Source organism: Nasonia vitripennis, chromosome 5 (assembly GCF_009193385.2).
Source record: "Nasonia vitripennis strain AsymCx chromosome 5, Nvit_psr_1.1, whole genome shotgun sequence".
Lineage (NCBI taxonomy): Eukaryota > Metazoa > Arthropoda > Insecta > Hymenoptera > Pteromalidae > Nasonia > Nasonia vitripennis.
The window spans coordinates 4,234,551-4,246,506 of record NC_045761.1 but is presented as its reverse complement, the minus strand read 5'-3'; the positions used below and the strand labels follow the sequence as shown (position 1 = coordinate 4,246,506).

At 43.8% G+C, this 11,956-nt stretch overlaps 1 protein-coding gene across 1 annotated transcript; it reads right to left on the bottom strand.

The window, feature by feature from the left end:
• Nucleotides 1-7,608: 7,608 nt before the first annotated feature.
• Nucleotides 7,609-11,606, bottom strand: LOC100119416. Its single transcript, XM_001602834.6, has 2 exons — nucleotides 10,590-11,606; nucleotides 7,609-9,368 (listed from the first exon to the last, which is right to left on the bottom strand). The coding sequence occupies exon 2, from the start codon at nucleotides 9,333-9,335 to the stop codon at nucleotides 7,779-7,781; it is 1,557 nt and encodes a 518-aa protein (XP_001602884.1). The 5' UTR covers nucleotides 9,336-9,368; nucleotides 10,590-11,606; the 3' UTR covers nucleotides 7,609-7,778.
• Between the last annotated feature and the right edge of the window lie 350 nt (nucleotides 11,607-11,956).

Here is an 11,956-nt window from a genome sequence, read left to right as displayed (position 1 = left end):
CGTACTCGTCGCAAGTTTCCAAACATAATTTACCTTCCGGTCGAGTCGTACTTTTAAAAACATTGCCATCGTTTTCTCTCGACTGCTATTTCTCCACGCTAGCGATAAAACAAAAAAGAGAAGAAAATACGAACGATAAAAATTACGTCGAAATGTATAACAATAGCTAATTCCACACGTAGCTAATTTGGCCACTTGTTCCGGGCGCTTCCTGCACTTTTCTACCCCGACTCGTCCCTCCCGTCCCATTTAGCCGTGAAATCGGCGATTTTCGCTCATCTGCCGCTGTATTATATAATCGAGTTTTAACCGCGCGGCACTGAAGCGCTCTCTTTTACAGCGGCTTTTTCTCCTCCTCTCCCCCCCCCCCCCCCTCCCGTACGAGCTTCGCATTTGCAAAGGAATCGCGCGATTCCCTCGCTCTCTTTCCGCGCTCGCTCTTATGCAAATCGGGCCTCTTTTTCAGTCGACCGTCTGCGCGTGGTACACGTGGGTTTTACGAATTTTCGGGACTACTTTCCTGTGGAGCTTCGAGGTGCTAACGTGAAGTTCACCGGCCGGGTATTGATTAGGATAATCCGGCGCGCTGATCGGCCGAACTTTTTGCAATCCGCGGGGAAAATCCTCTTCGGTCTTTCTTTCGCCGCAGCTTTGTGGTCCCCTTGTTTTTTCTTTTTCTCCTGTATGGTTACCGGACTTTTCCGAGAACGGCCTTTTAACTCGTAGATCCGTAATTGCAGTTGATTCGAGTATGACGATCTGCAGACACAATGATTTCATAAATATCAATCTACATGAGACGTGCACTTTTAAGTATTGACTTTTGCGGAGCAAATATTTCGGTCGTCTCATTCCCTGATTTTAACGAACGTTCGCGCTTCACTTTAGCGCGATAAAAGCATTCGATCATTATATTCCAAAATTAATACCGGATAAACGTCAACCATACGGTCCGAAGATTTTACGAAATGCTTATTTGAAAATTCAGATGGTAAAATGTCATTCAGCTCGAATCAAAATTCGTAAAGTTTTCACTTAACTCTCACGAGACTCGGAAGTTCGAGTTTGAACGTATACGAACAAGTCGTATGGGGCAAAAGAACATGCGCGATTTCAAGACGGTTTAGCAGCGAATTTCGCCGCAGAGATGGTAAAGTTGGGGAAAATTACCAAGTCGTTTTTCTGCGGATGACGTCTCGCCTCTGGGCAATTACTCGTGTACTGCAGTTTGCACTTCTATTTTCGCAAACAGATCCGAAAAACACTCGACGCGAGGATTCTCCGCCTCAAACTCCGGGGAATTAAAAGTGTCACTCGTCCTTAAATTCTCACAAAGTGGCCCTGATTCGTCGCGAATTCGGGTCGATTCTATTTTCCGTCCTCCCACGCGCGTAATACCTATAAATCCTCCCTCGTAACCCGGCAAACATGGCTCCTATAAAAGAAATGTCAACTCGAGATCTCTCGCTGAACTGAATTTTTTACTCCTCTATTCTCGGTGCTCAAAGTGAATCCTGCCATTCCAATTTTACGTCATCCCTAAACGTCGAATCAATTTACGAATAAAAATATAAGTAATCGATTCGCGCGCGGCAACATAAAAAAATACAAATTTTTGCGTTTTTCTCGCGGCTCTATTAAATTCTTAATTAAAAAATCCGTCCTTCGACTCACACGTGACGCGTTAGGGGGGGGGGGAGAAAGAGAGTATAGATCCCGAAGGTAAACATCGAAGAGAGCGGTTCCGCCCACGCTCTTCTCGCAAACGTTTCAATCGAAGCCGCTAAGCGGATTACGCGGCAGTGGGTGGCGAATCGAGCTCAGAAATTAGACGCTCCTGCACACGGCCGGATCGATGCGCTCGTGTCTGTGGATACTTTTCTACTCCGCGCGCTTTTCTCGCTATATCCCGAGTTAATTGAAGCTCATGGACTTTTCAACTAGTCGGCGGCGCCTAATGCAATTAGCCTACATTTGTAACGATCGCACGCGGATGATACAGAACATAGTATTCAGAGAACTTTAATAAATACGGTGCAATCCACGCGGCTCGAAACGCATTGAAATAGGAAATCCCGCCGAGAACAATCGAGCTGCGTCGCGCAGTTTTGAAAAATAATGGCCGGTGATTTACTTTATCGGATTCTCGAGTATACAGCAGGTATACTCGTGCGTGTACGTAGGTATGTTTGGAGAGAAGTGCTGCAGCGAAGAAATGACGAAAAGTAAAAGCGTATATAGCCGACGCAGCAATAAAAGAGTTGTTGGACCGATGAAAAGAACTATGTACATCGATTCGACGAAACGTTTCCTCGCTATATGCTTCGCCTTATACACGTTCCGATCGCTTTCCTCCTTCCGATATAACAATGACTTCTCCGCTTCTCTCCGAAATGATTTCCGCCAAAAAATAAGCTGCGCGTCTATAAACGCAAAAACAATTACGAGCCAACGCACAAAGCCAGTTAATTACAGTTACAATTTCTCCGACTATACAATCCTCACCGCAGACCTTTGTACCGTTGCTGCAGTAGCTGAAAAAAACGCCTCGAAGCAGGCACACCGCCACACACGATCCCCGCCTCGGACGAAGTGCTACTCCATAAGCAAATATTTTCCCGTATGAGCAGACGACGTCGGTTGCGCGAAAAAAAAGCGCGCGTCGGCGGAAACGGGAAGTGGCCCCGCAAGAAGTGTGCGCGCTTGTAACGCGTAATTGAATTAGTCGCCGAATGAGCCGTTAATCACCTCGAGAATAAGGGGATCCGCGCGCGATTCTAGCTCGCGTTCTTTTCTCGGGAGCCGTGTGTGTGTGTGTGTGTGTATGTGCGTTGGTATATCGACGGCAGTTTTTACGAGTTATTTTATGGCTTATTGGAGGAGGGCGAGTCTAGGGGAATGTGAAATTGATCTCGCTCTGCTCTGGCGAGCAGTGTTAACTGTAAAGCTCCGCCGGATCGAGTTAATGAAATTCTTAATTACATTTTTACTTACACAGCGACGTTGTGTGTTTCGCGAGAGCAAAGATTGATTATTATACTCTCTCGGTAATCCGTATATTATGTTCGGAATCTATAACAGCGTGAAATTGCGTATCTTGATCGTCCGCGGTGTGGTATAATCGAAGCAATCCGTATAACACAGCTCGCAGTATCGACTCTCCGCACAGCCCTCAGATAGACGTACAGAGCAGAGTATAATGGCATGTCCGTATGTATAACAGAATCATTAAGCCAACGCGTACACACAGCTCGAAAACAATATCAAAGCTGCGCGTGCGCAGTTCGCATATAATCACCCGATAAATCTTAATTACAGCAGCGCGCACACACACTCGGAATAACTGCCGGCTGCTTAATCTCGAATTAACAAACCTTCCATTAATCCCTCGCGCCGCTCTCGGTAGCGGTATATGTACAGCCGCAAAGGCGCGTGCCTACCTACCGCACATCCGGCCCTTTTTTTCCGAACGCAGCTTGCATAATAGTTTCTTGCTCTATTCCTCGAGCCTTTTAATAAGCTCGAGTCTGATTTTCACGCTGAGTTGGGCTTCTCGTGCGACAGCGGGGCTCGTTAAACGCGCTTTATTGCCGGTGTGTTTTATACACACGCGTTTGCAGAAGGTCATGGTGCGTTTTTCTTTTCGAAGAGGTTTCTATTGGATGGCTGCCGTGTGTGCCGGAGCTTGTTAGTTTTGGCTGAGCGGGTTTGGAGGTATAGCTGTGTATATGGGTTTTCTATCACTTCTGACTATACTCTACGGATTATATAGAGTCGAGATTTTATATGCGGATGCAAAAACGTCGAAGAGGAGTTACGCACGAGGGGGGATTGGGGATCTTGATTTTACGACGCTGGGACTCGAGCGGGAGAGCAAAGTTCAGCGCCTCGCTTTAAAAAACTCTCATTTTTTAGAGCGAGCGTTTCGAAAAAAGGAATCAGCGAATCCCTCAAAAGCCACATCGCAGCTCATCAGTCTACGCATCAAACGAAAGATTCCACACGCGCCGACGATCTCCCACATTTACCCTCTCGCTCCGTATAACCGATAGCGGCAGTAATTATAACCCATCGATCGCTAGCATCCGGCGATTGATACCAGCGGAACCAAAGCTCGCGCCGATCATCCTCCGACGAAATCCCCAACATCGAACAGCTATACATAGCAGCTAGCATTGCAGAAGCTCTCTCACACACACACACACCCATCGCGGTTCCGCACGCATCGAGACTCGGCAGCTCGCGCGCATTTACCGGGAATTCATTAGCGATGAGAGCCGACTCTCTCTCTCTCTCTCGCTGCAGCCGTCGCGTCGCGCTGGCTAACAAGGCCGAGATTGCTGCTACCGGCGGCATTCCGCGCGTATGTACCTCCTCCGGCCATTGGTCTGCAAAAATATACACGCACGTCTCTCTCTCTCTCTCTCTCTCTCTCTCTCTCTCTCTCTCTCTCTCTCTCTCTCTCTCTCTGTATACACACGTTATACCTGCCGTAAATCTCGTCTACGTATTACATGCGCGTGTGTGACAAAGGGGCAATCTCGACGACACCTCGAAAAAGGGACAGCAAGCGCGGCGCGCGCGGTTATTCATCATCGCCGGTGATGGATTGATTTCGCATTGGATTATCGCGATATGTATATAACAAACGCGACGGAGAATCGCTCTGTGTTCGATTCGAATGCGCGCTATCGCCGCTGCTGCAGCTCGCGAATTGATGGACGTGGCGTTATTAAAAAACTTTTCCGCCTGTATATACAGCAGTCGAGTCCCTTCGCCGTATGTGCGCGCGTGTGTGTGTACGATATCACCGAGAGCAGTATAGCGCGCAAAGATTAACATTTATATCGAAAAAGCGCGCGCATCAACGGTCTGAAGTTTCGCGAATATAAGGCGCGCGTAAATCAATGTGCTGCAGTACACCGCGCCGCGCGGAAAGAATAACAAATTTATATATCGACGAGTTCGATCGCTGCTCGGCGGATCAGCGTATACGGGAGAGCCGCGCATCATACGGAGGCAGTTTGTCAATCAAGCCGACGATGAACCGATACATCAAGCGCCGCGCTCGTCTCGCCGCGTGGCATTATCGTCTATATGTATGTGTATACTGTTGCACAGGAGCAAATTGAATCTCTAATCCGGCCCTTTTTTCCGTCGTCCTGCAGTGCGCTTCCTTTTCCCATTTTTTCCTCCCAGCTCGCGCGCGCATTTCCATTTCCAAATAAATTCATCGGGCTCGAATTGGCCGCTCGCGTTTTTGCCCCCCCCCCCTCTCTCTCTCTCCCTCTCTCTCTCTCTCTGTAAAAGGACATCGATTATACGCGCGAGAGAGTACAGAGGCGAAGACGACAGACGGACGTCGTGAAATAATTTCCAATAAATCCTTCAAAGCCCGCCGTATTGCCGCACGACGACGACGACTGCGCGGACATTCCTCCGCGCGGCCGTTTGTTCACCGCGAAAACTACATCCGCTGCGCTGGCGAGTATACGTTCGAAGATGCGTGAGAAAATGAATCCGCGAGGACGCGGAAAAAAGGAGGTTGCGTTGTTTTAATGCGTCGAACATATCCGGCCGGTCCATCTTTAATATTAATCGTGAATACGCAGCTAGCTCTCTCGAGGAAAAAAGGCGCGAGCTGTTTGCGCATGTAAAACGTATCGAAATGGCATAGTGTGTCGAACACAAATTACCGTCGCTCGAGAGGAGCGCGTGAGCAGCATAAATCGCTTCAAGTAGAATGAGTCCGTTCTGTCTGACCGGGTTATTAGACGCGTATAACACTGCACACAACAGCGGTTTTGCTTTCCTTCGCAGGCGCTGCACATCATCCTTGTACCGTTGCCTCGAGAACGTTTTTTTCTCTCCTTCAAATTTCCCGCGCATCGCACGGAATTTCCAAAACTCACGCATAGTTACAGCTCTGGTTATATCAGTACGCAGCATCTGCTGGCTCCGCGCGCTTTTATTTCTTGCGCTGTGCCTGCTTCTCTCTATCTTTTTCTCGGCTTCTCGGACTTCTCTCGCGGGCTGTGACGGCTGCGCTACTCGAGAGTACGTCGCACCTCCCAACTAACTAGTCGAACCTGATTAAACATTGCAGCCCCTCTGGATATCCGGCTCTCTTTCTCTCTGCTGCATCAGACTTCGTTTTTCCTCCCGCGAAGACAAAGTGTGCAGCTCGTAAAGAGGTATACCTACGAAGGCCAGGCTGCGGCCTGCGTACCTCCTGGCTGCTCGCCCGGTTTGACTTGCGACAAAAAGCACGAGCTCTCGCTCCTGGAACTCCCTTGGCTCGAGAGCGGCATATCGGCGAGCAGCGTTATAACGACGCGTTTGGAAAACGTCGCGCGAAAATTCTTCGCGTTGGTCGCGTGATAGCGATGATACCGGATTTTATACACACCGTTACAGTACAATCCTGAAATTTGTACGAAGTAGTTCATCAACCGATCGAGAGGAAAAAAGCTGTTCGAAGTACTTTGCCAATATTCCATATCGCGAGGAAAACTGATCAACTACGAAGCACGTATACAGCACGTCGCAATACTGGTCAGCGCCGATACTCGATTAAAATCTGTCTCCCGCCGCGACCTCCCGGCTGCGCCGAAGCGACGCATCGGAAAATTTTTAATTGGTAAACTTTCGCTGTAAATCCCCCGAGAGAGAAAAGCGCTGCAAGCTGCTGAATTTTTCTCTCTCCTCCCCTGCGCTGTAGCTCGCCGCATTGTCCTAAGGCAATCGCGCGCGTGTGCAGTGCCTGGATGCAATAAAGAGCCCTAAATCAAATAATCCGCGTAAATCTGAGCGGATTGAGAACGAAGGGGAGTTTAAAGCAGTCGCAGCTGAAGAATAGCCGGCTTATGCTTTGCGCGAGCGGAGCGAGCTCGTAAAAGGAAATTGATTCGTCCCAATAAAAGAGCGTACATCAGACGAAAAAAGAGTCTCTTTACGAAAAAGAGAGGGAGGCGCACGCAGTGGCTGCCGCGTAATAAAGCTGCAATTTTTATCTCCTCTCCGCGGCAATAGCGGCTATACGGTCAGTGAGCTGGAGCAACGGCGACGAGAGAAAAGCGAGAAGCGCCGCTCGCGCTTACGATCTTCTCTGCTAGATGGCTCTCGCAGTACCAGATCTGGCTCGCGATGTATCGCACCAAGATCGTCTCGCGCCGCTGCCACAGTCTCTCTCCCGTGACGTAAGGGTTCTTGCATCACGATCGCGATTGGCGCGAGAGGGTTGAGAGACCCTTCGTCGTGGCTCGTCTCGAGCACCCGAGCCAAAAGTGCATCGAGCCGCACTTGCATTTTGCCATATATCGCTGTTATCTCGGCACGTGGATGGGAGGAGGTCAAGATCCTAGATAGTGAGATTCCGAGGGAAGAGTCGGAGGTGCGCGAAAGCCGGGTACTGTATGGGGGATGCGTGACGGAATTGCTGGGGACGGTCGGGAACGTCGGAAGTCGAGCTGTGAGGATTTTTAAAGAGATTTGCTATTATTGGAAGATTTTTGTTATTTATACTTGGCTAGGTTTGGGATTCTGGTATTGAGTGTTTTTTCATCATGGAATCGTTGTACGGAACGTGGGTTTCAAATTATTATTATATTTTTTTAATTTAATCAAAGTTTCACATTTATTTGGTGATTATGAAGTAACTGTGTGGATTACATTGCTATGATTACATTATAATGGCACAGGGCAGCTTATCGTGTAAATAAGAAGTGTAATAAATACATGTATAAAAAATCATCTTACTTTATACCATTAGCATGGTATTACCAAAAGAAAGATATTATTGAGTCAGCTACATTATACACCGCTTCTGCAACTTTTACACTTGCATTGCCAACTGCTTCAACCGCTTTATCCACTGCGTGGCCCGCTCTGGCCGCAAAACCTAATTTTTTCGTAACATCGAGATTATGTTCAGCAGCTTCCTTAGCTTCGACTTTTATTTCTTGCATTTTCTTCTCATACTCCTCTTTTATCGCATCTATCTGCCTGTTAGCTTCTTTCATATCAATTTCGTGCAAGTCACATTGCATTTCCACGACAATTTTACTCATTTGAGATGCGACAGTTTCCATAATGCTCTTCAAGTTCAAATTGCATAAATCGCTTTCTTTCATGTTCAACAAGCCGTCGATAAACGTCATCAGTCGCAGAGTATCTTCGATTTCGGAATTCTCAATTTTGTCTCTGATTATAGGATCGATTTGTTTGAGGACTTGAAGCTTAGTGAATACATCAACGGCTACCGTAGAGCTACTTTCAATTTGATTTCTCAACTTGCACAATTTTTGCTTTTCTGCATGTAGTTGACCTTTTGGTAAGCCTTTATTTTTTCTGACATTCTCGAAATAACTCAAGATATTTTTTAGAACGCTTTTTACAACTTCGACTACTTCTTCAAAAGTTTTCTTCGAAGATAAGTCATTTCTCACTTCAAACAAAAATACTTTTGAGTCAGAATCAATGCTCGGAAATGAGAATTGCTTCAACAGAGTATCGGGTACACGGGTCGCATCTCTTACGGCTTGTAGAAGATTGACTTCAATATCGCCAGAAATCACTCCACCTGTAGCTTTCCTGACAAACCCAATGTTTCGTGGATGATCTACAAAAAACTGAACCAAATTTCGAGAATATTTGGAAATACTAAGAGCCGAACTTGAGAGAACCTGACGTCTTAGTATGTCTACCAAATAATCGATATCTACTTTATCCTCTTCTATTTCAAAAGGAACTTTCGTAAATATCACTGCAAAACTTGAATAACATTGCTCAATTTTTTCTTTAAAAACATTCTCTACTGAAGTCAACAATGTTATGAATGGATTGATTTTGTGTTGGATTATATCGTTTAAGTCGACCACTAAAACGATCTTCACAGATTTTATTTTTTGAAAAATATGATGAATGTAGTAAGCATTGGTAATAGCTTGCGCTGGTCCTCTATTGTCGCAAAACCCGGGACAATCCCACATAACTAAATTAGAAAATTTTTCCGATGCTATCCATCTACTGGGCATAGTAGTAGCAGATGCAGATTCACATCCTATTTCTGGTCCCTCAGCACTACTAGCTTTATATACTTTAGTAGGATTGAACTTGCCTTTAACAGCAGAATCTTTACGTCCAACTAATGGATTGCCTATGAAATAATTGATGAGCGTACTTTTTCCAGCCTTAGTGCTTCCAACGAACATTGCCACATCTTCATGTTTCACCTTCTCTCTCATTGTCTCCTCTGCATCCTTTAGATTTTGCTTCAACTCCTTTAAAATGTTCATTGTTTCTTCTTTTGACCTTTGTGTAACCTCGCTAGCCATTATATTCACTGCGGTAGTTATTGATCTCAAATGCTGAAAACAAAAAAAAAATTATGTGTAATTCATATAAATTTTCAAAATTTGAATGTATTCGTATTTTAGTCTCATCATTTTTACTATGAATTATTACTTATTTAAATTTGTTTCGACATGATTGAAATTTAAATTTGCCGCGCATATGTAAAGCAAGTTCTACACGCTTGCGCACTAGTCCTGCGTGTTGAGTATAGGTATACACTCAAGCAACATCGGGCGTTGCCAATTTTAGTCGACGATATAACGTTAAAACTTGTTACTACAAAGTTACTTGAATCTAGACGGCAGAAAAATAATGTCTGTCATGAATGAAATAAAAGTAGTGCTGTGTCGTGTTGCACTCTACAATTAAGAATAAAGATTTGAAAATATGTAAGTGTAAAACCGCCTTTGTGTAGGTGAGATTAGGCTACCATCATTGCGTATCTTTCAGCAGCCTAACCTAACATACGTAAAGACCGTATTACACTTAGAAATATTCGAATCGTGCTTCTCTGATGTTTTACCCGTCGAGAGTGTACACAATCACAATCTCATCTGTAAGACTGAAGAAATCTAGCAAGTGCGTATACGCGTTTGTACTTTACGTGATAGGTATACCGTCATATTCTATGTGGTCAATTCAATTTATGTTTATTTTTATTTGCCTTAATTCAAGTATAGATATCCTACTCTATAAAACTGACAGACAATTTTTTCTAGCGATAGTTTACGTATCAGAAAAGATAACAAAATTGATATCAGCAGATAAACTGTTGCAAATGAATAACTATTCATAGATATGAAATATTGTACAGTTTTAATTTTAATACTCTTCGATTTGCAAAAAATGTTATCTCACACAATTATAAATAGAATATTATTTTATCACATTCCTATGCGTACTCATAGACAATTAAAAATTTTAGCTCAATGCTCTGTCAGCGAATAACATTAAACTTCGACCTTCGTATTTTCATTGCTAAGTTTAATATTAGACAAAGATATATGTATTTTTTGCAAAATTCATTATTCATTTTTCCATCAAAATAATTATCAAACAATGAAATAAAAATAGCACAACTGCAAATGCAAATTTTTTAAATCTCAAACAATTATCAAGTTTTCCTATCCCAAAGTAAAATTTATTATGACATTTGTATGGCGGTGTCTAATAGTGAAAAAGAATAAGAATGAAAGAACAAATTCGATCAGATAAAAATAAATGCAATTACTTACAATCAACAGGAATTTCTCGATTGATGCGGGGTTTGCCGGAACCTGATTGAAATGCTGAGTGGTATAATTATGGCACGATGTCTATGGATTGTAACGTCTGGCGGAGATTGACGACGCACGATGCTTTCGACTCAGTAGCAGTACCTCGACTGGCAGTAGTTTTTGTCCATTTGCATTTTATATCAGCCGTGCGCTCCTGGCGGATGCAGGAGGAACCCGCTACTCTTCCAAAATCGCAAGTACCTCGAGCAATAGCAAGCTAGCTATAAGGACGAGAATGTGCCTTCGAGTCAAAAGGGGGATCCACAGTATGAGATCAAAATGAAAATGAAAATTTGCTTGAGGTAATCTGACATGTAGAATGAAGTGTCAAGTGGCTTGAAACTTTACTGCTTTATACAATGTAGATCAATAAATCGCTTTTTTCTTTTTCATAAAAAAAAGATTAGCTTTGCACTGGTAAATCGATTTCTGATGATTTTGTTTCTTAAAATCATGGTCTCTTTGTCTAATTTTTTACTCATTTGATACATTAATACTTTTTAAAATAAATTCGATGAGGATTAACAAATTTTTAATCATTAATTTTTGCATCCGTTAATTATGTAAAAGGGCTTTGACGTAAAAAATGAGTCGACAAGCATGTATCTAGAATATACTTGTATTTTTACAATAATATTGTATTTTTACAGAAACACGTGGAGCTAAACTAAGCCGAATTCACGCACTTTCTTTGTTCACTCATACCCGGCATCTTGACAACCGACCGGCATAACTCTTGTCGAGTTCGCGACCAAGGTCGCGCGCAAGCGCACATCGCCATCGCGCACAAGAGAGTAAACTCTGCAGTATTATCACTATCCGAGCTGTGCGCCGTGTGCATTCGAGCAAATTCCAACTACGAGCTGCAGGCTATTTCGATGCCAGCCAGCTTATTTTATTGCCCACTTTACCTCTCTTAATGTTTAGTTCTCTACACTCGTCTATGCATGCTTCTTTCAGACATCATAGCACAATGCTGCGACCTTCTCTTGTCGTTTATGTATTTATTGATTCGCCTCTACATGAAATGCTTCTGTACATTTCGATAGTTTGTAGTGATAATTAATATTTTTGCTCATTTACAATGCGCTATAAAATCCCATATGAAATAAAAATATTAATTACATTTATTGGATTTTTTCGCAGTTTGTTTATGTCGTGAGAAATCGATAAATTGTTACATATAAAATGTTTCTTTCAACTTTTCCTCACGCGCGCATTATCGAAAACGAATTTCAAAACCTCCGATTGCTTGGCATCGCTATTCGAAATGCCAGACAGCTTAAAAATACACGCTCGCTTATTTAGTATGCAACACAAAGAAT